The sequence below is a fragment of the Schistocerca gregaria genome, chromosome 8 (genome assembly GCF_023897955.1).
Source record: "Schistocerca gregaria isolate iqSchGreg1 chromosome 8, iqSchGreg1.2, whole genome shotgun sequence".
Classification (NCBI taxonomy): domain Eukaryota; kingdom Metazoa; phylum Arthropoda; class Insecta; order Orthoptera; family Acrididae; genus Schistocerca; species Schistocerca gregaria.
The window spans coordinates 269,550,633-269,574,673 of record NC_064927.1 but is presented as its reverse complement, the minus strand read 5'-3'; the positions used below and the strand labels follow the sequence as shown (position 1 = coordinate 269,574,673).

At 39.5% G+C, this 24,041-nt stretch overlaps 1 protein-coding gene across 8 annotated transcripts in view; it reads left to right on the top strand.

Annotated features, from left to right (window-relative positions):
* Nucleotides 1-24,041, top strand: part of LOC126284616 (CB1 cannabinoid receptor-interacting protein 1-like) — a 908,627-nt gene that overhangs the window by 802,763 nt on the left and 81,823 nt on the right. For 6 of the 8 annotated variants that reach the window (XR_007551513.1, XR_007551514.1, XR_007551512.1 and 3 more), the window contains exon 4: nucleotides 14,750-14,910. Coding sequence is in view for 5 of the 8 variants with exons in the window: in XM_049983686.1 (XP_049839643.1) it covers nucleotides 14,750-14,910 (161 nt within the window). In the remaining 3 variants the exon portion in view is untranslated. Of the gene's footprint in view, nucleotides 1-14,749; nucleotides 14,944-24,041 lie in introns of all 8 variants that reach the window. The other 2 variants (XM_049983685.1, XM_049983683.1) reach the window with 1 other exon arrangement.

The following is a 24,041-nucleotide window of genomic DNA, read 5'->3' as shown; positions in this document are numbered from 1 at the left end:
CTGATACGTATTCGAGCGACCACTTCCCTTATGTTATCCATCTCCTGCATCACACCCTCTCTCCGTACTCAACTAGTTGGAACATCTCCAAAGCCTACTGGGTGCTCTTCTCTTCCAGGGCGACCTTTCAGGATCAAACCTTCGCAAGCTGCGATAGTCAGGTCGCACACCTCACGGAAGTCATTTCACTGCTGCTGAATTCTCCATCCCTCACACTACTTCTCCTCCATGTCACGTACCGGTCCCCTGGTGGACCGCAGCATGTAGAGACGCTTTACGTTCTCGTCGACGTGCTTTACGCACCTTTAAACGCCACCCTACGATGGCGAATTGTATCAGTTATCAAAGATTACGTGTGCAGTGTCGTCTTGTTATTAAAGAAAGCAAGAAAGCCAGCTGGGCTGCTTTCACAAGCACTTTCAACAGTTTTACTCCTGTTGTCTGGGGTAGCCTGCGCCGGCTATCTGGCACTAAGGTCCACTCACCAGTTTCTGGCTTGACGATAGCGAATGACGTCCTTGTGGCCCCTGAGGATGTCTCCAATGACTGCGGCCGCTTTTTCGCAGAGGTTTCGAGCTCCGCTCATTACCTCCCTGCCTTCCTCCCCAGAAAACAGGCAGAGGAGGCAAGGCCACCTAACTTCCGCTCCTCGAATCGTGAAAGTTATAATGCCCCATTCACCATGCGGGAACTCGAAAATGCACTTGCCCGGTCACGGTCCTCCGCTCCAGGGCCTGATTCTATTCATATTCAGATGCTAAAGAACCTTTTTCCCTGCAGGTAAAGGTTTTCTTCTTCGTACTTATAATCGCATCTGGATTGAGGGTCATGTTCCCACATGCTGGCGCGAGTCTATTGTTGTCCCGATTCCTAAGCCGGGGAAGGACAAGCACTTGCCTTCCAGTTATCGACCGATCTCCCTTACCAGCTGTGTCTGTAAGGTCATGGAGCGAATGGTTAACTCTCGTTTGGTTTGGCTGCTCGAATGTCGACGCATACTTACCAATGTACAATGTGGATTTCGTAGGTGCCGCTCTGCTGTTGACCATCTGGTTACCTTGTCGACCTTCATTATGAATAACTTCTTGCGGAAGCGCCCGACCGCAGCAGTGTTCTTTAATTTGGAGAAGGTTTACGACACCTGTTGGAGGGCGGGCATTCTCCGCACCATGCATACATAGGGCCTTCGCGGTCTCCTCCCTCTTTTTATTCGTGCCTTTTTAATGGATCGACAGTTCAGGGTATGTGTGGGTTCTGTCCTGTCCGACGCCGTTCGCCAGGAGAATGGGGTGCCACAGGGCTCAGTTCTGAGCGTCGCTCTCTTCGCCATAGCGAACAATCCAATAATGTATTGCCTCCCAGCTGATGTATCAGGCTCCCTTTTCGTGGACGATTTTACCATCTATCGTTTCCTGGAGCGCTGTCTTCAGCGTTGTCTTGGCCGTCTTTACTCCTGGAGTGTCGCCAATGGCTTCCGTTTTTCTGCCGAGAAGACGGTCTGTATTAACTTCTGGCGCTACAAAGAGTTTCTCCCACCGTCCTTACGACTTGGTCCCGTTGCTCTCGCATTCGTGGAGACCAAAATTTTTAGGTCTTACATTTGACAGGAAACTTAGCTGGTCTCCACATGTGTCATATTTGGCTGCCCGTTGTACCCGTTCTCTAAATGTCCTCCGTGTTCTCAGCGGTATGTCGTGGGGAGCGGATCGAACCGTCCTACTTCGCCTATATCGGTCGATCGTCCGCTCAAAGCTGGATTATGGGAGCTTCGTATACTCCTATGCACGGCCGTCCATCTTACGCCGCCTCAACTCTATACAACATCGGGGTTTACGTCTTGCAATCGGAGCGTTCTATACTAGTCCAGTCGAGAGTCTCCATGCTGAAGTCGGTGAATTGCCACTAACCTACCGGCGCGATATACTGCTTTGTCGATATGCCTGTCGGTCATTGTCAATGTCCGACCACCCGTCTTATCGTTCCTTTTTTGACGACTCTCTCGACCGTCAATACGGGTTGTATGTCTCTGCACTGCTACCCCCTGGAGTTTGCTCTCGTCGCCTCCTTCAGCACCTTGATTTTTCACTCCCTGCAACCTTTCGAGTGGGCGAGAGCCAAACGCCACCTTGGCTCCGGGCTCAGGTTCGAGTTCAACTTGACCTCAGCTCGCTCCCAAAGGAGGTTACGGCAGCTTCGGCATACCGCTCACGTTTTGTCGAACTTCGTTCGAAGTTCATTAATATGACCTTCATTTATACAGATGGCTCTAAGACAAATGACGCGGTCGGGTGTTCTTTTATTGTCGGGGCACAAAGTTTCAAATACCGTCTCCATGGCCATTGCTTGGTCTTCACAGCTGAGCTCTTTACCCTGTACCAGGCTGTTCTTTACATCTGCCGCCACCGACATTCTGCTTATGCCATCTGCTCCGATTCCCTGAGCGCCATCCAGAGCCTCAGTGATCCGTATCCGGTTCACTCTTTTGTGCACCGGATCCAACGCTCTCTTCAGTAGCTGGTGGACGACAGTTCTCCGGTTAGCTTTATGTGGTTTCCTGGCCATGTCGGAATCCCTGGGAACGAAGCTGCAGATGCCGCAGCCAAGGATGCGGCTCTCCAGCCTCAGACGGCTTCTTGTTGTGCCCCTTCATCAGATTGTAGCACGGTCATTTGTCGGCGCATTTTATCGCTGTGGCATGCCGATTGGGCTGCCCTTAGGGACAACAAGCTTCGGGCCTTGAAACCTCTTCCCGCGGCTTGCACGTCCTCCTCACGCCCTTCTCGGCGGGAGGAGGTCGTTTTGGCCCCGTTACGAATTGGAAACTGCCGGTTCAGCCATCTGCTGACGGCTGCGCCGGCGCCGTTCTGCCCATGTGGACAATTGCTGACGGTACGCCACATTTTAACGTCCTGTCCAAATTTTAATACACTGCGCGTTGATCTTGTACTCTGGATGCCATTTTAGCGAATGACCCAGGGGCAGCTGCTCGCGTTCTTCGTTTTATCCACTTGACAAACCTGTCTAAGGACATTTGATTATGCTGTTTTTTTTAATCCTTTGCCTGTTAATGTCATTTATAGTTTTGTCCCTTTTAGTTGCTGTTTTACCCTTGTGCATCGGGGTGCATTCCTAATTTATTCTGGGCGCTAATGGCCATTGTAGTTGTGCGCCCTAAAACCACAAAAAAAAACTGCAAGAACGGTTCTCCACGAAATTTAACCTGTTTTTATGTGTGAAATGCAGAGACCACAGTATACATTAGAAGACTTTGTAGTGAGCCACTCCATTTCTTGTATGACTATCAGTAATGGGTGGGACAATAATAAGTGTCTCTCAGGAGCTGTAAGATATAACCGTCTCCTTTATGATACCTTATTGTCCTGCTAATGCTTTCAAATGGCTATCATCAAAAGATCAGTGTTCAGTTCCCATTTCCCAACTACTACTCTTATAGAATCATCCCTGTCTGTGTGCAAATTCAGTTCACCCATACAAGTTTAATGCGAAGCAAAGGAAGGAAACAAATTAACTGTTTTCAACAGTGTAGTGCTGACTGTTACCTTGTAGGCAATTTTAATTCATGGAAAATCATAAAGAAGTAAAATAATGACAGAAGACATTAATAATTTGTGAATAATATCATAAAAAGAAAAGTGGATATGAAACTATATTTTATTTTTTGTTACAAAATGCTTTCCAATAAAATTATGAATTGGTTTCCCACTCACTTATAACGTTGTAAAGTAATTATTTTCATTCTGAAATACCAGTTTTGCATGACATTTACTTAAAATCAGCACTTAAATATTTAAGTGTCCATGATTTTTTGACCTTGAGAGTCGAGCTAGCTCTACTAACAAAATTCCTCACATTCTGTGCGGACAAGTATTGTCTGCTCTGATTGTACATTCCCTAAGTACAATGACCAACGAACATACCATGATATTTTTAGAACATTTCGGATGGGAGTTTTGCAGAAAATAATTTGTAAATAATCAAAAAAATTCTTATTCTTTCATCTTCATGTGCAAATATTTTGACAGTTGAAGAATTTCGTATATTAATACCGTAGCTGACAGCAGTCCTTCCACTTTATCATTTCTCAAGGCAGTGGACATCCTGTGACTATTCACATATTCAAAACGTAATTTTGAAATTCGCAAAAAGGTACAAATTTTCATAGTTTATTAAAAAAAGAAAGAAAGCTCAGAAGTGAGATATCAACTTCGAATGTGTTCAAAAACCAACAGGGATGCATTTCAATACATTATTGTTGGGAACAATGTATTTATTGAAAATAATTTCAGATCTCTATCACTTTTGGTTTCTTTATTACAATTTTTCAATTTTCCCTTTCGTTATGACGTTTTTTGCCAATAGTCTCATTTAGAGGGATCTGTAGCGTTTTAACAAATAATCAGAAAATCAAAATATTGTGGCTTTGGAGAGGTATCATGCGGAACTTCAACGTATATCTTTTTCAGCAAACTTTGAAATAGTGATGTGACACATTCGCTCTTGACCTGTATGATTTGAGATGAAATCGCCAAATATGAAACATAAAACTAGTAAAGACAAGAGACACAACAGACAGTACACATTTCTTCAATCTTTAGGTCCCGGCATTTTTTTCACTCTTAATCTTGCTACTGATTTACACAGAGTTTTCCCTTCCTGCGAGAGAATCTATTGCATCAAAGTTCATCAAACGTGTTGCTAAATGAAAAATCAAATTGTTGTCTAATACTGGAAAAGGTTTTAATAAGGATAGTACCCAAGTCTGGCGTGGTTTCTCGATTTTATTACGTCTATTTTGTCACTATCTGCTAGGTAAAACGTCATAGGCCTTTCTAATATCGCAACAATTATATAACACACGCCAAATAAACAGGACTGTTTAGCACAAATGGTTATTTTTATTTACTTCATTTACATAAAAAACACGACAGAATATAATTCACGAAGCACCAATGTCAAATTGCTCTTAGGCCTACTACAGGGAAAAGTTTTATGTCAGGAAATAGTTTCACTTTTCATTCATATTCCCGGGTTCGATTCCCGGCGGGGTCAGGGATTTTCTCTACCTCGTGATGGCTGGCTGTTGTGTGCTCTACTTAGGTTAGTTAGGTTTAAGTAGTTCTAAGTTCTAGGGGACTGATGACCATAGATGTTAAGTCCCATAGTGCTCAGAGCCATTTTTTTCATTCATGTGCTCCAGTTTCTAAAGGCATGAGATGTAAAAGTACGAACTTTTTGTACGAATTTAGAATCGTCAGCGTGAGATGTAAAAGTAGTAATAGTACGAATTTTTTGTACAAATTTAGAATCGTCATATTATTCCACATAATTTGTGTGGTGTCCTAATTTCTTCTCCTTCCTCATTCTAACAAACAATCCTGTCATCAGTAATTCTGTAACTATTCCTGCCATTGTCAAAACTTACAGTCCAGTTAACTTCGTTAACCCTGCAACAACCTTCGATTCAGTTATCCCGCGTTTATTCTCCGGTTACGTGACTGTACAATGCGTTTTCCGTGGTATTTCGAGAGTAGAATTTAAGCGGCTGCTGCTAACCAGGGAACTGTTCATGTGATCCTTCGTGGTGTAGCGATCTGGCATAAATTTTCTGTCAAAATTTCATTTTCTTGGATACACCGAGAAGATGCCTGTTAGACATTTATTTCCACTCTGATAGTTTGAATCTATGGATTTCGCTAATAGCTATAACAAAGCTTATCATTCACACGCTAATCAACGACACAAGCCGGCCGATGTGGCCGAGCGCTTCTAGGCGCCTCAGTCTGGAACCGCGCGACCGCTACGCTCGCAGGTTCGAATCCTGCCCTTGGCATGGATGTGTGTGATGTACTTAAGTTAGTTAGGTTTAAGTAGTTCTAGGGGACTGATGACCTCAGACGTTAACTGCAATAGTGCTCAGAGCCATTTGAACCAAGTACACAAACAAACAGTTCTCTGAGACTGCAGACGTGTGTGTGTGTGTGTGTGTGTGTGTGAGAGAGAGAGAGAGACAAAGGCCTTAATGGCCGAAAGATATAATTGTGTGAATAGGTGGGGAGGGGGGGGGGGGGCTGGTCATACTAGTCTCAGGAAACAAGGACTCGAGACAACATACAGCACTTCTTATTAAATAAAACAGTAAACAAGTGAAAAACTGCTTTTAATAAACATTTTAAATATAAGAATGCACTTGTACAATCCGAGGAAACATGCAGCATTTCTTATTAAATAAAGCAGTAAACTAGAGAAAAAGTGCCCCCCCCCCCCCCCCCCCCCCGCCGGGTACGCCCATTCTGGTATTGTTACATTCCATCGTGGATTTTCCATTGTTTCATTCTCAGTATAGATCGCTGCCGAGATAGCAGTATTTAGGTTTTGAAACCACACATCACTTTTGTTATTTACAAATTATCTTCAGGTTATGCACTAAGTGCATGTATAAATCGTGGTTCCATTTCTTCCAATTTTCTTTTTACCTACTGTTTTCTTCTTGTGCTTCTTATCTTTCCTGGACATTTAAGGGTGGACATAGTAGGGGTTACACCAGTCCAGTGCATCAACAATTTCACACTCGGGAGTATAAACACCTGCAATATCTTCTTTAGTTTCACATTCAGGTGATGGTGATCATTCAGGTGGGTTGTCATTAAATTTCTTCGTGTAGTGAGTGTAACAATTCCTGCACCATGGATGTGATACTAATACCATTAATTGAGGACCAAGATATTTCTGCAGCACCTCTGATAGATTTCCAACAACTGTGAAGTGTTTTTCACATTTCTTAAACACCACCTTCTTGTGTCTACTTTCATAGTCCACACACATCACTCTTTCACTACTGTATTTATTCACTGACATTGTATCGAACAAAAAGTTCAAACCAAACACAAAACTCGATGCAAAATGGTTTATGTGCAAGTTCTCACTCGTTTGTTATAAACATCAGAGTGCTGGGAAAAGTGTTGCCAACATGCAAATTTTACACTAAAAATTCAGTGATATGAAATATCCTGAATGCGGAAAATTTTTTAACACTCTACACAGACCAGAAAAATTATTAGGTGGAAAAATTAACTTAAATTTCAGTATTTTTGACTTAAATTTGTAAGTTAAAGGAAGCTCATAAGAGTGGGGGTGTCCCCTAATTTCAACACACTAAGAGGGAGCAGTAATGTAAAACATCATCCAGGTCTACAATAGTTACTTTTGTTTTATTAGTTATATTTTTTTCTTCTCTACTGTTTTAAGAGTTAATTACAAAATATACATGTTTAAAAGGGCCACACCATTTACAAAAATTAAGATAAAACGAAAATACTTTATGTCTTAACACTTATGATAGAGATGTCTAATATGTATTTTTTCCAGAGAAATTCATGACCACAAGCTGACAGGACCTGAATGATTTGAGATGAAATCATTGTGTATTTAATTTTAAAAAATGGAAAATCCAGGATGGAATGTAACAATATTATGAGAAGGAACGTTGCTACTCACCATATAGTCACAGATAGGCACAACAAAAAGATTTTCACACTGAAAGCTTTCTGCCAATGGCCTTTGTGAACAATAGACATACATATGCACATACATTGCCTGAGACTGGAGTCGCGTGTGTGAGATGCTTTTGCATGAGTGTGTGTGTATATGCGTGTTTGTGTGCTTATTGTTGGCAATGGCCATTGGCCGAAAGCTTTAAGTGTGAAAATCTTTTTGTTGTGCCTATCTGCGACTCAGCATCTCTGCTATATGGTGAGTAGCAACTTTCCTTCTCAAAATATATTTAATTTTGTGTCATACAAAAGAGAGGGTTGTTCGCTACTAGGCAATCAAGAGTGCAGATTTTCTGAAGAGTTCTTATTCTCCCAGATTCAGATTCTTTATTGGTCATTCAGCATTATTACATGCAATAGACTTTGTCAGTTCACTTAACCTAATATTTTTATTTAATATATTTAACACATTTAACTTAAGTTGATATGTCACAAATAAACCCACACAGTATTAATTGTGAGATTTTTTCCCTTCCTTCCTTTCTTTTCAGGGGTAGGATGTCAAACCGGTCAACTACAAGTCATTTTAGTTTCCACTGTCCTGATTATAGGTATGACGGCTTCGCCTACAGAACATACATATTTGAATTCCATACACTATACTTTGGCACACTTAAGATCAAATAACATGTCTTACATTTCCTCAAACATATATGTTTTATATATCAAACTCTTAGAAAGATGTGCACTACAAAAAAAAATTAAAAATATTTTTTTTTAACTTTGATGTCCTATCTCAAAAGCTCAAGGGAGAGGGGACTGCCACTATCAAGGTTTTGCGCAGTTCAGAAATATCATAGAATCAGTACTGTGGTAGTGCCTATAAAATTTTAATGAAACTTAACATGAATTTGTGAATGTACCTTATAGAGAAGAGCACCTTCAAATGTGGTACATATTAGCAAGGAATGTGAAATAAAATCAAGGCTAATGTAGTACAATGCAATAAGGGAGAGAAGAATGGCATTGAAAACATTTAGTACCAGTAAACATTTGTGAATGTGTCTCACGTTACATAGGCCTAAAGCATTTATTTATTAGTTCATTTACAGTTATTAACCAGTTAATCATGCACTCAGAAAGACAACAAAACAATACTTTATTCGGCAATTACTGTGTCACAGTTTTGCGTCCATTGCAGTAGGAGGCAATCTAAGATGGAGAACAGTCAACATGAAGTGTTGCAAATGGTGTCAGCTTTTAACAATTTGTACTTGAAGGTCAGTGATAAACTTATTGCTCCTTTACAATGGATAGTCTGTTGGCAGTTCCTATGATATTAATAATAATAATAATAATATGAAAATGATGATGATGATGATGATGATATATCGATATTTATGTGGCTGGGAGTGCCGCCCCACAATAGCAGTATTGGCTCTTGAGCAAAGAGTTTGACGACCACTGACATAGATGCTCTGTGTCAGCTGAAACATTACAATATGACAAACCCACTCTCCAGATAACTGAGATTACATCTGTTGACATTGGCAGGATATACTGATATTTGTTTACATACTTCCACTTTGAATCACAGCTCTTCATTGACCTTCCCAAACACAAGAGAAATGCTGTTTCTAAGTCTGTGCCACATCTGTGCAGCCTCATCACTCATTACTGGTACACTTTTGAACACATACTCCAAGTTTAGACTCCTTTGGTACATTAGTTTTTGGTGCTGCGATTTACAATAACATTAAGGTGGTAAAACTAAGCAATTTTCTTAAAAAAAATTTTATGGTTTAATAACAACACTTATAACATCCAGGTAGAGATTTTCAGTTAAGTAAATGTGACCGAACTCTGCCCTCCATATACTTTTTCATAAGAACAAAAATAATCAATTATTGATAATATAATGTAAATGTATCTAAAAACAAATTTGATGTGACTTACCTAACAAAAGCGCTGGCATGTCGATAGACACACAAACATACACACAAAATTTCGAGCTTTCGCAACCGGCGGCTGCTTCGTCAGGAAAGAGGGAAGGAAAAGGAAAGATGAAAGGATGTGGGTTTTAAGGGAGAGGGTAAGGAGTCATTCCAATCCCCGGAGCGGAAAGACTTACCTTAGGGGGAAAAAAGGACAGGTATACACTCATGCACACACACACATATCCATCTGCACATACACAGACCAAATGTAAATGGATAGATAAAAAATTACTCACCAACCGGCGGCAGGGGAACACACACACACACACACACACACACACACACACACACACAAGGATTTGACATTTACAATCTTTCAGAGCCAATGGCTCATTCTTCTGCCAGAATAGTTGAAGGGGAAGGAAGAGAGGTAAAGGAAAATGATTGGAGAGGTTTAGGGAAAGGGGTACAGCTCAGAAAAGTCACACAGAATCCTGGGTCAGGGGAGACTTACCAGACAGGATGAGCAGGAAAGACTGATTGTTGGAGTCTGTTGACTCCATTATACTCCCTGCAGACAAAGTATCTACCACTGTGGTACTTGAACAACAAGTGTATGTTAGTGAAGGTCTACACCAGCTGTCTGACACTTCTACATACACCACCTGCCATCAAGATCCCGTCCCTGTAATTCAAACTGACCTGCAATCCCTCCTAAAAGCCTCAAGTCCCTCACAAAGTCTTACACTGCAGTCCATAGTACTACTTACTCCAACCAAAACACCCACCCCCATGTTTCACCTTTTCCTAAGATCCACAAATCCAGTTGTCCTTGACATTCTATAGTTGCTGGCTTCAAAGCACCCAGCGAATGTTTCCCTGTCGTAGTTGATCAACACCTGCAACCCATAGTGCAAAAACTTCCCTCCTATATTAAAGATACCAACCATTTCCTAGATTGTCTGAAATCTGTGCTATTCCACTCCCACCACACAGCTTGCTTGTTGCCATTGATGCCATCTGCAACACCCACCTGATTCCAAGCCTATGACATCCTTCTTGCTCACCTTAATCAACTTTATACTTACCAACAATTTCTTCACCTTTGAGGGGCAGACATACAAAGAGATCAGGGATACGCCCATGGGAACCAGGATGGCTCCTTTTTATGCCACCCTTTCCATAGGTCCCATGGAGGGGGCTTCCCTGGGCTGGTTTGGTTCAGATACATTGATGATATCTTTGCTGTATGAACTCATAGTGAGGCTGTCATGTTAAAATTCCTGGAATCTCTAAATACGTCCTCTCAATTAAATTTCACGTGGTGCTATTCCGAATCCCATGCCATTTTCCTCAATGTTGATCTCATCCTCAAGGGCCGGCTACAAACTTCTGTCCACATTAAACCTACTAACAAACAACATACTTACATTTTGACTATTGCCATCCTTTCCATGTCAAATGTTCCCTCCCATACAGCCTTGGCATTTGAGGCAAACGTCTTTGTTCAGATGCGGAGTCTTTACAGCAATACACCACCACTCACACTTTAGCCTTCACTGGATGTAATTATCCTAATAGGCTAGTTCAAAATCAGGTTTCTCAAGCCATCACATCCAATCCTGGTACTCTTGATCCCTCCAAAAAACAACTTTCGCGCAAACCACTTGTCACCCAGTCTCATCCTGGCCTGGAATGTATCTACCAGCTACTTTGACAAGGCCGTGACATTCTAAGATCATGTCCTGAAATGAGATCCAGTCTGTCTGAGGTTTTTCCCACCACACCTAGAATAGCTTTTTGTCACACTCCAAATCTCCGCAATATCCTTATCAGACCCTATGCTCCTTCTGCACCTATTTCCCTACCCTCTGGCTCCTGTGACCACCCCCACTTCAAGACTTGCCGTATTCACCCTCCTACCACCACCTATTCCAGCCCTGTAACTGACAAAACATATACTATCAAAGAGAGACCCACCTGTGGATCATCACATGCCATTTGCAATGTGTTATGTGAACACTGTTTGGCCTTTTCAATTGGCGTGACTACCACCCAGTTATCAGTCAAGATGAATGAGCACAGGCAGAGGGTGTATACAGGCAACACTCAATATTCCATTGCTTAGCATGCTGCACAACATGGCAGTCATGACCTCGGTGCCTGTTTCACCACACACACCGATTCTTCCCCCAGACACCAGTTTCTCAGAACTTCGCAGGTGGAAACTAGCACTACAACATGTACTTGGTTCTCGCTAGACACTTGGCCTAAATTTACATTAATTCCTTCCATCTCAGCATTTATTCACAGTAACTACTCCTTTCTTTACTCCATTTTAGTTTTCTACATCTTTCATTTTCTGACTTGACTATTTTTCACCGAGCCCCCTCCCACCTCTGTTGCATACAATTCACTTAGCGTTTTACTCTTCTTACCTCATGCACAATGTTTTAGTAGTAATCTGTGTCTTGCATATTACCCTCTTTTCCATCTGTAAGCTCTCTGCTTTTCACATCTCATCTGGTACAGTCCTCAACAATCAGTCTTTCCTTCTCACCCCATCCTGCAGTAAGGCTCCCCTGACCCAGGGTTATGGGTGACTTTTCGGAGCTGTACCTTTTTCCTAAACCTCTCATTCTCTTCCTTCACTCCTCTTCCCTCCCTTCAACTCTTCTGCCAGAAGAAGGAGCCACTGGCTCTGAAAGCTTGTAAACATTAAATCCTTCTCTCTCTCTCTCTCTCTCTCTCTCTCTCTCTCTCTCTCTCTCTCTCTCTCTGTGTGTGTGTGTGTGTGTGTGTGTGTGTGTGTGTGTGTGTGTTCCCCTGCAGCTGTTTAGTGAGCAGATTTTTTTACCTGTCCATTTACACTACATATACTCTTTATAACAAATAACTTGAAACCCTGAGCAGTTTTTAGCAGAACAAATGTATCTGCTAATCTAGTGCATTAAAATTGTCTGCAGTGTGGTACATTATAAACTAAAACAAATATTGCATTTTTAGCTCAGCCAAGAGGATGATTTTCGTTCCTGGGAACTTGGTGCATGACCTCAAACTTGATTACAACTACTCATCAAGATACTGACAACTGAACAATACATAGTACTCTGCATGGCAATTACACAAACACACTGAGCCTAAAACAACAAAGAACTATGCTAACAATATGCTGAGGCATGTGACTATGGCCAAGATAATATTAACAATCTTTCAACAATTAATATGTGTGTCATTTTATTAAAAATTGTTATTACAATTGAAAGACTTCTTGTCACAAATTATTTAATATTTTTGTCTAATTTTTTTTAACATTAGATTCATCCACAAACTGATCTCTCTTACAAAAAATGCAATCTTCTTAATACAATGTACATATTGGTTTTCATTTACGGAATTTCTTATTCATCTTGAGATCTGTTACATGTCCTCATACATTCAGTAATTGTTCATTAATTATAATCATACACCCCTTGTTTGGTATCATTTGCATTTTTTACATGATAAATCATGGATTTACATCACTTAGAACAGTTACACTGATAAGCCAAAACATTATGACCACCTTTGACATGGTAACAAAAGTGTGTAAGCAGAGCAGACATGGATGGCAGATCACCCTAATGAAGATAAGGTCTGCAAATTGGGAAATCCACTGAGATAAGCTACTTTGACAAAGGGGTATATCAAAAATGGTGAAGCTGGTGGAATATGCACATGCAACTGTTGTGAGCATCTATGGAAACAGGTAGAAGGGCAGTGAAACTACCATCAGGCACTAAATGGTTGGACGTCCACTACTTTTCACAGAATGTGGGTTCAGTGGCTTGTCTGCTCTGTAATGGAGGATGGATGGTGATCTGCGGTATCTCTGCTGAAAGAGTACAATGCTCATGCACACCAACTGTTTCAGAGTACACTGTTCATCACACATTGTTGAATATGGAGCTCCACAGCGGACCACACCTTTGTATTCACATGTTGACCAAATGACATTGTCAGTTACGACTGCAGTGGGCACAGGACCACTGTGATTTGACCATCAATCAATGGAAATGAGTCATCTCTTTAGGTGAATCACGTTTATGCTGTACTGGCTCGATGGTCGTCTTCACAAACACCATGATTGAGGTGCACGGCATATCGTGTATACACCACACAATGGATGCAGACTGGTGGGAGCAGTATTATGGGAGACATTCTCCTGCATTGGCATGAGACCTATACTAGTAATTAAAGACATATTGACAGCTGTGAACCACCTGCATCCCTTCATGCTTGATGTATTCCCCAATGGCGATCTCATCTTTCAGGATATTAGTGTCCACATCTTGGAGCCAGAACAACATTACAGTGGTCTGAGGAGTATTATAGTGAACTCCCATTGATATCTCAGCAAACAAATTTGTCTGATGTATATCCTATGGAACCCATTTGAGTCACTATTGAGTGCCATCACCATGTACACAAATCAGCGGTGCATTGTTTATGCAAATTACATGACCTGTGTATAGATATTCTTATATCACATACCTCAACAGACCTACCAACAAATTGTCATCTCACTGACATTCAGAACCAGTGATGTATTTCATTCCAGAGGTGGTGGCCGGCCGCGGTGGTCTCGCGGTTCTAGGCGCGCAGTCCGGAACAGTGCGACTGCTACGGTCGCAGGTTCGAATCCTGCCTCGAGCATGGATGTGTGTGATGTCCTTAGGTTAGTTAGTTTTAAGTAGTTCTAAGTTCTAGGGGACTGATGACCACAGCAGTTGAGTCCCATAGTGCTCAGAGCCATTTGAACCATTTCAACCATTCCAGAGGTGGACAAACAAGCTATTACATAGGTGTTCATAACGTTTTGGCTCATGAGTTTAACTATCTATCAGTTGTGTGTTATTACAGGCAAGTGTCGACAGATTCAAGCACCTGCCTGAGGTTAGCACAAGACTGTTCACCTACCTGATGCTTGGGTATCTCACATTCACCACATTTCTTCCACTCCTCCAGGCATTCCATTCTCGTGATCAGTTTTCAGAAGAATGTAAGATAATGTTCACTTGCAGCTTTTAATTCCAGAATGAAATAAATCTTTTGGTTAATAAATTGAGTATTTTGTCTGTCCAAATCATGTTATTGCTGAAACCCTAGAATGACAAGTTGCAGGATGAAAATATGTTGATGTGTCAGGTTCTTCATGAAACATTTGGGTCATGTAGCATATTATAAACCATCTAAGGCACTTACATTTCAATGCACTCCTGTTGGACTGTTCTAACTGTCACTTTGCCTTCATTACCACAGGTGGATGGCTCTGGTGAACTCTCAACATGCCTGCAGATAAAACTGTACAAAGCCCATGACATACAGCACTGTGAATGGGGCAGCCGCCTACACTGTATAGAACTGGACTGCACATCAACTGAAGGTCCTGAGGGAGTGCGTGTCAACCGTGAGACGTACAGGCAAGTGTCCACAGATTCAAGCACCTGCCTGAGGTTAGCACAAGACTGTTCACCTACCTGATGCTTGGGTATCTCACATTCACCACATTTCTTCCACTCCTGCAGGCATTCCATTCTCGTGATCAGTTTTCAGAAGAATGTAAGATAATGTTCACTTCATTATGAATTATTTTGAATGACCTTTAACAAATCAAAACTTTATATTCTTATCATTAACTTTGTGAATATTTTAGCCAGGTTAACATCTGGCAGTGATAATGGTTTGTATAAATAAAACTTTTAACAATAAATGTAAATAAAATTGGCATATTCAATTACTTAAATGGTTATAGAGCAGACAACATGAAAATTTTGACAGAATGTCAATGTGTGCACATTTAGCACCCTAGATTTGTCAAGGAGTTTCCTGTGTTTCCAACAAACTGATATTCTGTCAATTTTCTCCTGTTGCTGTCATCTCTTTTTCCATTTGTTGTTTTGATCATTTATCTTTCTATCTTCTGTTGCATCTGAACACTTACTCCTTTGCTATTTTTTTATTTTGCATTTCTTTCCTTCTGTCCACTTTGCATAAAGTAACACTACCTTTTCCATTTGTTGTTTTGATCATTTATTTTCCTATCTTCTATTGTATCTGAACACTTACTCCTTTGCTATTTTTTTATTATTTTGCATTTCTTTCTTCTGTGCACTTTGCATACAGTAACACTACATTGGAGGAAAGTGAAAGCAAGTTGTTATTGCACTCTCCTCTTTTATTTGTCCTCTACTACAGCACTAAATTTTATTGCTTAAGACAGAAAGTCACTTCATTGGTAACAACTGTGAGCAAGAATGCAATTCCTCTGTTTTTAGCATTAAACATTGAGATATCATTTTTACAAACTGTCAGTCTCTGATTCTTCATTGACAGTTACTGAGCTTTTTAAAAGTTTTCTGTAAGACTGTATAGTGGACACGCCTTAATTTTTTCAAGTTATTTTGCACCACATAATGCAAAATACAGGGCAAACCATATCACTTGCTTTTTAAAAATAGGAGAATTTTCATTTATATTTTCACATTGCAAAGTTTGTAAAGAAATGCCTTGCAGTATGAGTCATTTTCAGAAATGCTGGATGTGTGAGATCACCACCTGCATGTTAGTAAGTAAATAACTAACATATCTAAAGCTTATGTAAAATGTAAAAAAATAACTGTCGAGTTCTTATTTGTACTAATATGTATGGGACAACTTCACAATAGTCTCACCCTCTGTCAATAAAACTGAGTTACAAGTAATCTGTATCCTATACAAATGAGCAAGACAGTACCATAAAATGACATCAATGTAAGATGCTCATCAATTATGAATTTGTGATATTATTTAGCCAGTAGAAACACCTCAAGAATAATGGTGAACAGTAAGTTTTCATCATGGATAGTTTATTCACAGTGAGTCCAAACAGTATTCGCTCTATCTCTACATTTTTTTTAAAAAGTAAATCTCTGCCACATAAAAGAAGTGAATAAAAATCTGAAGAACCAATCCAGTAGAATGTACCTCAGTAAAATGTCTTTATTGAAAAACAAAGAAAAAATGCATTAATAGTGATGATCAGGTTAATAAAATAGAAAATTTTGTTTAAAAAATACTTCATAAAATATTTGTCCACCCAAGCTTTTTGATGTTTAGAGCCCAAAAATTAATATTTAGTGGGGTTTCCCTTTACAGTTATTATTTCTGGCAATTTTTTGGGAATAAAGCTGACTAAGCTCCTGTCACAGAAGTTGGAATTTTGTTCCATTCTTCTTGAAGAGCTTGTTTTAAGGCTTTGTTATTAGAAATTTGTCTTTTTCTAAAGTACTCTTGCAGTGCTTGTCAAAGCTGTTCAATGGGATTCATATCTGGGTATTGAGGAGGGGTAGTGAGTTGTTTCTGAGTGCAGGAGCCATATCCTCATATTTCTAGGCACATGCTTCAGGTTGTTGTCCTGTTGAGGGATGTAACTTCCTTGGAGACCTAATTTTGTCCATTGTAAAATGTAGTCTTCTGCCACCTGCAGCACTTGTACACCCCTGCAGCATCAGGGAACCCCCACAGAGTGTCACCACAGCAAGAAGTTCTTTGGCATCATCTCCCTATTTTTCTTATGCCACACCATTCACCTGCCAGCTGACCTGAGTATATTATCTTTGCTTTCATTAGGAAATATAATTATATTGCAGAAGTCTTCCTTCCTTCTGATTCTGTTCACTGACCCAAAATGTCTTGCAAACTGCCCAGTCATTTTATCTATATTTCTTGCAAGTATTTCTGGCTGTGTTGGTACATACCTTCTTGCCCCCTAGACTTTAACTCCCCAGCCATCTTTTAGGAGTGCTGATTTTAGGATATTTCTTGGTTTCCCTCATGATAAAGCTTGTGTCTTCATCAATGACCTAGGGCATTCGTACGTGGCTGGTTCCTCAATGTTTTTGTTATGCAATAGTGATCTGTTATTGACTGAACTACCAATCTAGATCTACTGAGTACTTTAGCAGTATCATTGAGTATATGAGTGTAGAGTAAGTCTTCTTTCAGTTAGTGCCATCTGACTACCCATACAGACTATGTAGCAAATTGCACTGTCGTGGCACCATTCAAAACAACAACAGATAGCACACTGTGGCTGTGAATTGTAGATGCTAGAGTGTCGAGGGTCAGCATTAAAAGTTTCATCCTTAAGCAATAGGTATATTCAGATGGTGGACAAATACTTTATAAAATGTCTTTTGTATGAAATTCTGTTTTGTTATCCTCATATCACTATGAATGTATTTTGTTTCATGTTTCTCAATTAACATTACTTTCTTTTCAGTACAACATGCTTACTTTTCTAAAAATGTACAGCTAGATGAATACTTCTGGACTCACTGTATGTTCATGCAAGTGCACCGCCCCTTGCAGTAAGATATCCAGTAAATAATACATCCAAATATTAGGTCCCCCTTTTTCCCTCCTTTTCTTTCTGCTGCTCCATTTGAAAATTATATATAGTCCTGAAGAGCAGTATGTATGTTCCACCAATAAAATTACTTTTCAGCTTATTCACAACTGGAGGCAAAGTACAACACTTACTAAGTGTTCACATTGCTGTATTTCACCAGAGACAATGAAAGATGAATGAATGATATCATCATTCAACTGCCACATCACTGTTAAGTTAAATGGTATGGACTTCAGTGCTGATTGTGATGAAAAGCATCCAAGAACACTAATACCCAACAAGGCACCGTAGACCAGTAGGGTAAATTTTCAACAAAATCGACTAATTTCTAATATGCAGGTTACCAAGGAGCCATTCAGTAGAGAACTGTTCCCAGCAACAGGGAGACAGCAAGCACATCAGCAACCATCCCATGTTGCTGACCTCTTTTTGCAGCAAAATTCTGTAATTACTGTAAGTTTAAAACACAGGATGAAATGACCTTCTCTATTATAATATTATGGCACAACTCTGAGAACAATGATCACATGAATCCCAAATTGAGCTTCTTCCACTTCATATTCCATGAGCCATACACAATCATAAGCAGACTCTGAACTTCCAAAAAGGCTTTCAGCTTTGTATTACATGAATTTGTACTAAAGAAAACAAGTTGGAATGACATATCTAACCAGATCTGTGACTGGACTAATGACTTACTGACAGGGAGAATGTGGCACATTACTTGTTTACAGAGACCCATCCACAGGTGCAAAAGTAGTTTTGGATGAATGACAGTGATGTGTGCTATTGTCATTACTATTTGTGTTGTAATGGACTATTAGACAGACTGCTAGTGGATGATGCACAACATGTGAGAAAGTATTATATAATATCCATATTGATCTTGACAAAATAGCAGTTTGGTACAAAGTTGGCCAACTAATTCTTATTTTAGAGATATTTAAAGTTGTGAACTTAAGGAAACACAAAAAATATAGTATCCCATCCCTCCTCAGTTAATGTGAGACTATCGGGTTCATCAATTATATAATACCATGGATTTGGACTAGTCTTCATCATGTTTCATGAGACAATTTAATTGGAATGAGAATGAGTGTTTTTCTAGGGCAGTTGTTTTTGAAGCACATAATGATGTATAGGTTTGCTTGTAGTTGACATTCAATCTTTAACCATGAATTACTAGTATTCTATATGTCCTATGCACTTAAGATGCTCCCTGCTTCTGAATAATTATTAACTGAAGTGCCTCATTGAAATATCTATGGGCCTTAATCAGTTTGAAATGTAATTATATCTGTATCTGACTAGAACAGATAATTGTTCTTCTGGAAATCATTCATAAATAAAGTAGTCACTCAGCTACTTACATTTAAAGTCTAGCCTAACCTTATAACAAGTTAAATATCTCAGTGAAAATGAGCTCAGATAAAAACTGTTACCTGGTTTGAATATAAAATGTCATTGGCAATAAAAATTCTCAATCCAAATAACAAATACAAGTTTCTCTAGTAATTCATAGAGTGTGGAATATTTGTTCCATACAGAATGATGCTCAGTAGCAGTTGTTTTCTTAATGTGCCCATATGACATGTTGCTAAAGTTCTCATAGAGCTTCAAATAAGTAATCAGTTAGACTTAATCCCCTGAGGCTCCATGAAACTCTAGATGTGGTCTCCTTACACAATCTGAAACTCAAAATAGATTCAGCAGAAAGGTGATGGTCAGCCACCGGCTATGGATGTGTTATACAGGTCATTCTTTTTTGGCTAATTACTGAGATCAGAGAGAATAAAGGTAGTCCCAAAATAATGACTGTGCTGGTGGAAGATTTCCCAGTTTGCAAAGCCAGACTGTGCAGGCTCTCATCGGTAGTCGGTCCATGTGGAATCCAGCTGCCCAAGCAGTATTCTATTGTCTTAAATACCAAAGAATTGTGTGTTCGATGGAAAAGTCTCACCTTAAACTACTTTGTATTTATTGTAAAATACTCAGCAGTTTACACTTTCTACACTTGATAGCACCGTAGTATTTAACGAAACTTTTGATAAATCCTAAATCTTCATATAAATTGAACTGGAAACAAACACAGGTTACTTACCAAATAAATTAAGTAGTGCAGTAGCTGCAGCATTCATTTCCTTTTGGTGTCACTCATATGGAAAATAGGTGTGTTGTGGTATTAATGACTTATAATTTCACCTCTGAAGTTTCATGGAATTTCTTCTTTGATTGTCCTCCTGCTGTTAATGGACTTGATGAACATTTGTTCAATAAAATACACAACAAACACCATAGCAATTGATTTTTGATCTCTTCATATTTATTACTACACAATGTTCCCACTCTGATGGTCAGCTTTGTAACATGCAGGTGCCTCTATATTTTGTACAAATCAATAAACTACACAAACCAACCAAATTTCACAAAGGTCAATGGTGGCAGAAAAATATACATTACTTTACATGATTCAAACTAATTGACATTGTATATGCATGCTTTAGCTGTCCAACAAATCCACCTGAACAGCCAAGCATGTTAAAGCACCACTTCCATGATATGAAGAGGTGTGCCAGCCCCGGATTAAATCCGCCTTATGAATTGCTGGGCAGCCTAGATGTAGTTTTTTCTTGGTTTTCCACACCTGATTAGGTAAATATTGGGCTGGTTTCCATGTCTCACCTTAGATACACAGTGCACAAACACTCTGAAAAAGATGTTACATTTAAACATGTGATCTCTTTACATGCAGACTGGGTACACAGTTTCCTCCCTGGGAATAGCTGGCAATAACTTTAAAATGCCTATGGTAGAGGTGACATCATCGCTCCATCATAGTAACAGCCTATATACGGGTATCGTTGGTTCTCTTCAGTACCATGCTAATCATGACCCAAAATTGGCCAGATAAAGGGCATTAGAAAGGAAAGGAGCTTTCCAATCATGACAGTGACATGATACTTTCTGCTATGATTATCAAATGCTGACTGACTGATGAAAACTTGTTGTGCACTTTGTAACTATTAACCACCAACTGACACACACTGATAGTTATGTTTTGAATAACAAATACAAAATGAAAATTGCATGTTGTTTACTTTTGAACTACATTGCTCTGATTGACTAAAGTTTTGTGTGCAGAACCTATTTATAGATGTGTGTTTTACAGAAAATTACAAATTGGTAAAATGTTACGTAAGTATGTTTTGATTATTTGCTTAAAAACACAAAAATTAAAAGGTATAGAGACGTTATGCAATTAAGTCAGTCTGCTTAAGTAGTAGCTGCATAATTAGAAAATGGCAAAATTATCAGTACCATTTTATGGGAGAGCATTTCATCGTGAAAGGGAATTATCAAAATTTGTTCATGAATCTCGAGAAAGTGAAATTTTCTAATTGGAATAATTAACAAACTACCAAATTATGAGGTCATAAAACAAAATGTTACTGTATGATGGCGTTCTCTTGGGTAAAATATTCCGGAGGTAAAATAGTCCCCCATTTGGATCTCCTGGTGAGGACTACTCAAGAGGACACCATTATCAGGAGAAAGAAAACCGGCGTTCTACGGATTGGAGGGTAGAATGTCAGATCACTTAATCGGGCAGGTAGGTTAGAAAATTTAAAAAGGGAAATGGATAGGTTAAAGTTAGATATAGTGGGAATTAGTGAAGTTCGGTGGCAGGAGGAACAAGACTTTTGGTCAGGTGAATACAGGATTATAAATACAAAATCAAATAGGGGTAATGCAGAAGTAGGTTTAATAATGAATAAAAAGATAGGAGTATGGGTAAGCTACTACAAACAGCATAGTGAATACATTATTGTGGCCAAGATAGACATGAAGCCCACGCCTACTACAGTAGTACAAGTTTATATGCCAACTAGCTCTGCAGATGACGAAAAAGTTGATGAAATGTATGATGAGATAAAAGAAATTATTCAGGTAGTGAAGGGAGACGAAAATTTAATAGTTATGGGTGACTGGAATTCGAGAGTGGGAAAAGGGAGAGAAGGAAACATAGTAGGTGAATATGGATTGGGGCTAAGAAATGAAAGAGGAAGCTGCCTGGTAGAATTTTGCACAGAGCATGACTTAATCATAGCTAACATTTGGTTCAAGAATCATGAAAGAAGGTTGTATACATGGAAGAACCCTGGAGATACTATAAGATATCAGATAGATTATATAATGGTAAGACAGAGATTTAGGAACCAGGTTTTAAATTATAAGACATTTCCAGGGGCAGATGTGGACTCCGACCACAGTCTATTGGTTATGAACTGTAGATTAAAACTGAAGAAACTGCAAAAAGGTTGGAATTTAAGGAGATGGGACCTGGATAAACTGAAAGAGCCAGAGGTTGCAGAGGGTTTCAGGGAGAGCATAAGGGAACAATTGACAGGAATGGGGGAAAGAAATACAGTAGAAGAAGAATGGGTAGCTCTGAGGGATGAAATAGTGAAGGCAGCAGAGGATCAACTAAGTAAAAATATGAGGCTAGTAGAAACCCTTGGATAACAGAAGAAATATTGAATTTAATTGATGAAAGGAGAAAATATAAAAATGCAGTAAATGAAGCAGGCAAAAAGGAATACAAACATCTCAAAAATGAGATCAACAGGAAGTGCAAAATGGCTAAGCAGGGATGGCTAGAGGACAAATGTAAGAATGTAGAGGCTTATCTCACTAGGGGTAAGATAGATACTGCCTACAGGAAAATTAGAGAGACCTTTGGAGAAAGGAGAACCACTTGCATGAATATCAAGAGCTCAGATGGAAACCCAATTCTAAGCAAAGAAGGGAAAGCAGAAAGGTGGAAGGAGTATATAGAGGGTCTATACAAGGGCGATGTACTTGAGGAAAATATTATGGAAATGGAAGAGGATGTAGATGAAGATGAAATGGGAGATATGATACTGTGTGAAGAGTTTGATAGTGCACCGAAAGATCTAAGTTGAACAAGGCCCCCAGAGTAGACAACATTCCATTAGAACTACTGACAGCCTTGGGAGAGCCAGTCCTGACTAAACTCTACCATCTGGTGAGCAAGATGTATGAGACAGGCGAAATACCCTCTGACTTCAAGAAGAATATAATAATTACAATCCCAAAGAAAGCAGGTGTTGACAGTTGTGAAAATTAACTAACTATCAGTTTAATAAGTCATGGCTGCAAAATACTAACATGAATTCTTTACAGACGAATGGAAAAACTGATAGAAGCCAACCTCGGGGAAGATCAGTTTGGATTCCACAGAAATGTTGGAACACGTGAGGCAATACTGACTGACCTTATGACTTACCTTTTAAGAAAGATTAATGAAAGGCAAACTTATGTTTCTAGCGTTTGTAGACTTAGAGAAAGCTTTTGATAATGTTGATTGGAATACTCTCTTTCAAATTCTGAAGGTGGCAGGGGTAAAATACAGGGAGCAAAATGCTATCTACAATTTGTACAGAAAGCAGATGGCAGTTAAAAGAGTCGAGGGGTATGAAAGGGAAGCAGTGGTTGGGAATGGAGTGAGACAGGGTTGCAGCCTATCCCTCATGTTATTCAATCTGTATATTGAGCAAGCAGTAAAGGAAACAAAAGAAAAGTTCGGAGTAGGTATTAAAGTCCATGGAGAAGAAAGAAAAATTTTGAGGTTCACCGACGACATTATAATTGTGTCGGAGACAGCAATGGACTTGGAACAACAGTTGAACTGAATGGACAGTGTCTTGAAAGGAGGGTATAAGATGAAAATCAACAAAAGCAAAACGAGGATAATGGAATGTAGCCAAATTAAGTCAGGTGATGCTGAGGGAATTAGATTAGGAAATGACACACTTAAAGTAGTAAAGGAGTTTTGCCATTTGGGGAGCAAAATAACTGATGATGGCCAAAGTAGAGAGGATATAAAATGTAGACTGGCAATGGCAAGGAAAGCGTTTCTGTAGAAGAAAAATTTGTTAACATCAAGTATAGATTTAAATGTCAGGAAGTCGTTTCTGAAAGTACTTCTATGGAGTGTAACCATGTATGGAAGTGAAGTAAATAAAATAGAAAGAAACTTCCACATGGGAAAAATATATTAAAAACAAAGATTCCAGGACTTACGAGGCGGGAAAGTGCCGGCAGACAGGCACAATGAACAAAACACACAAACACACACAC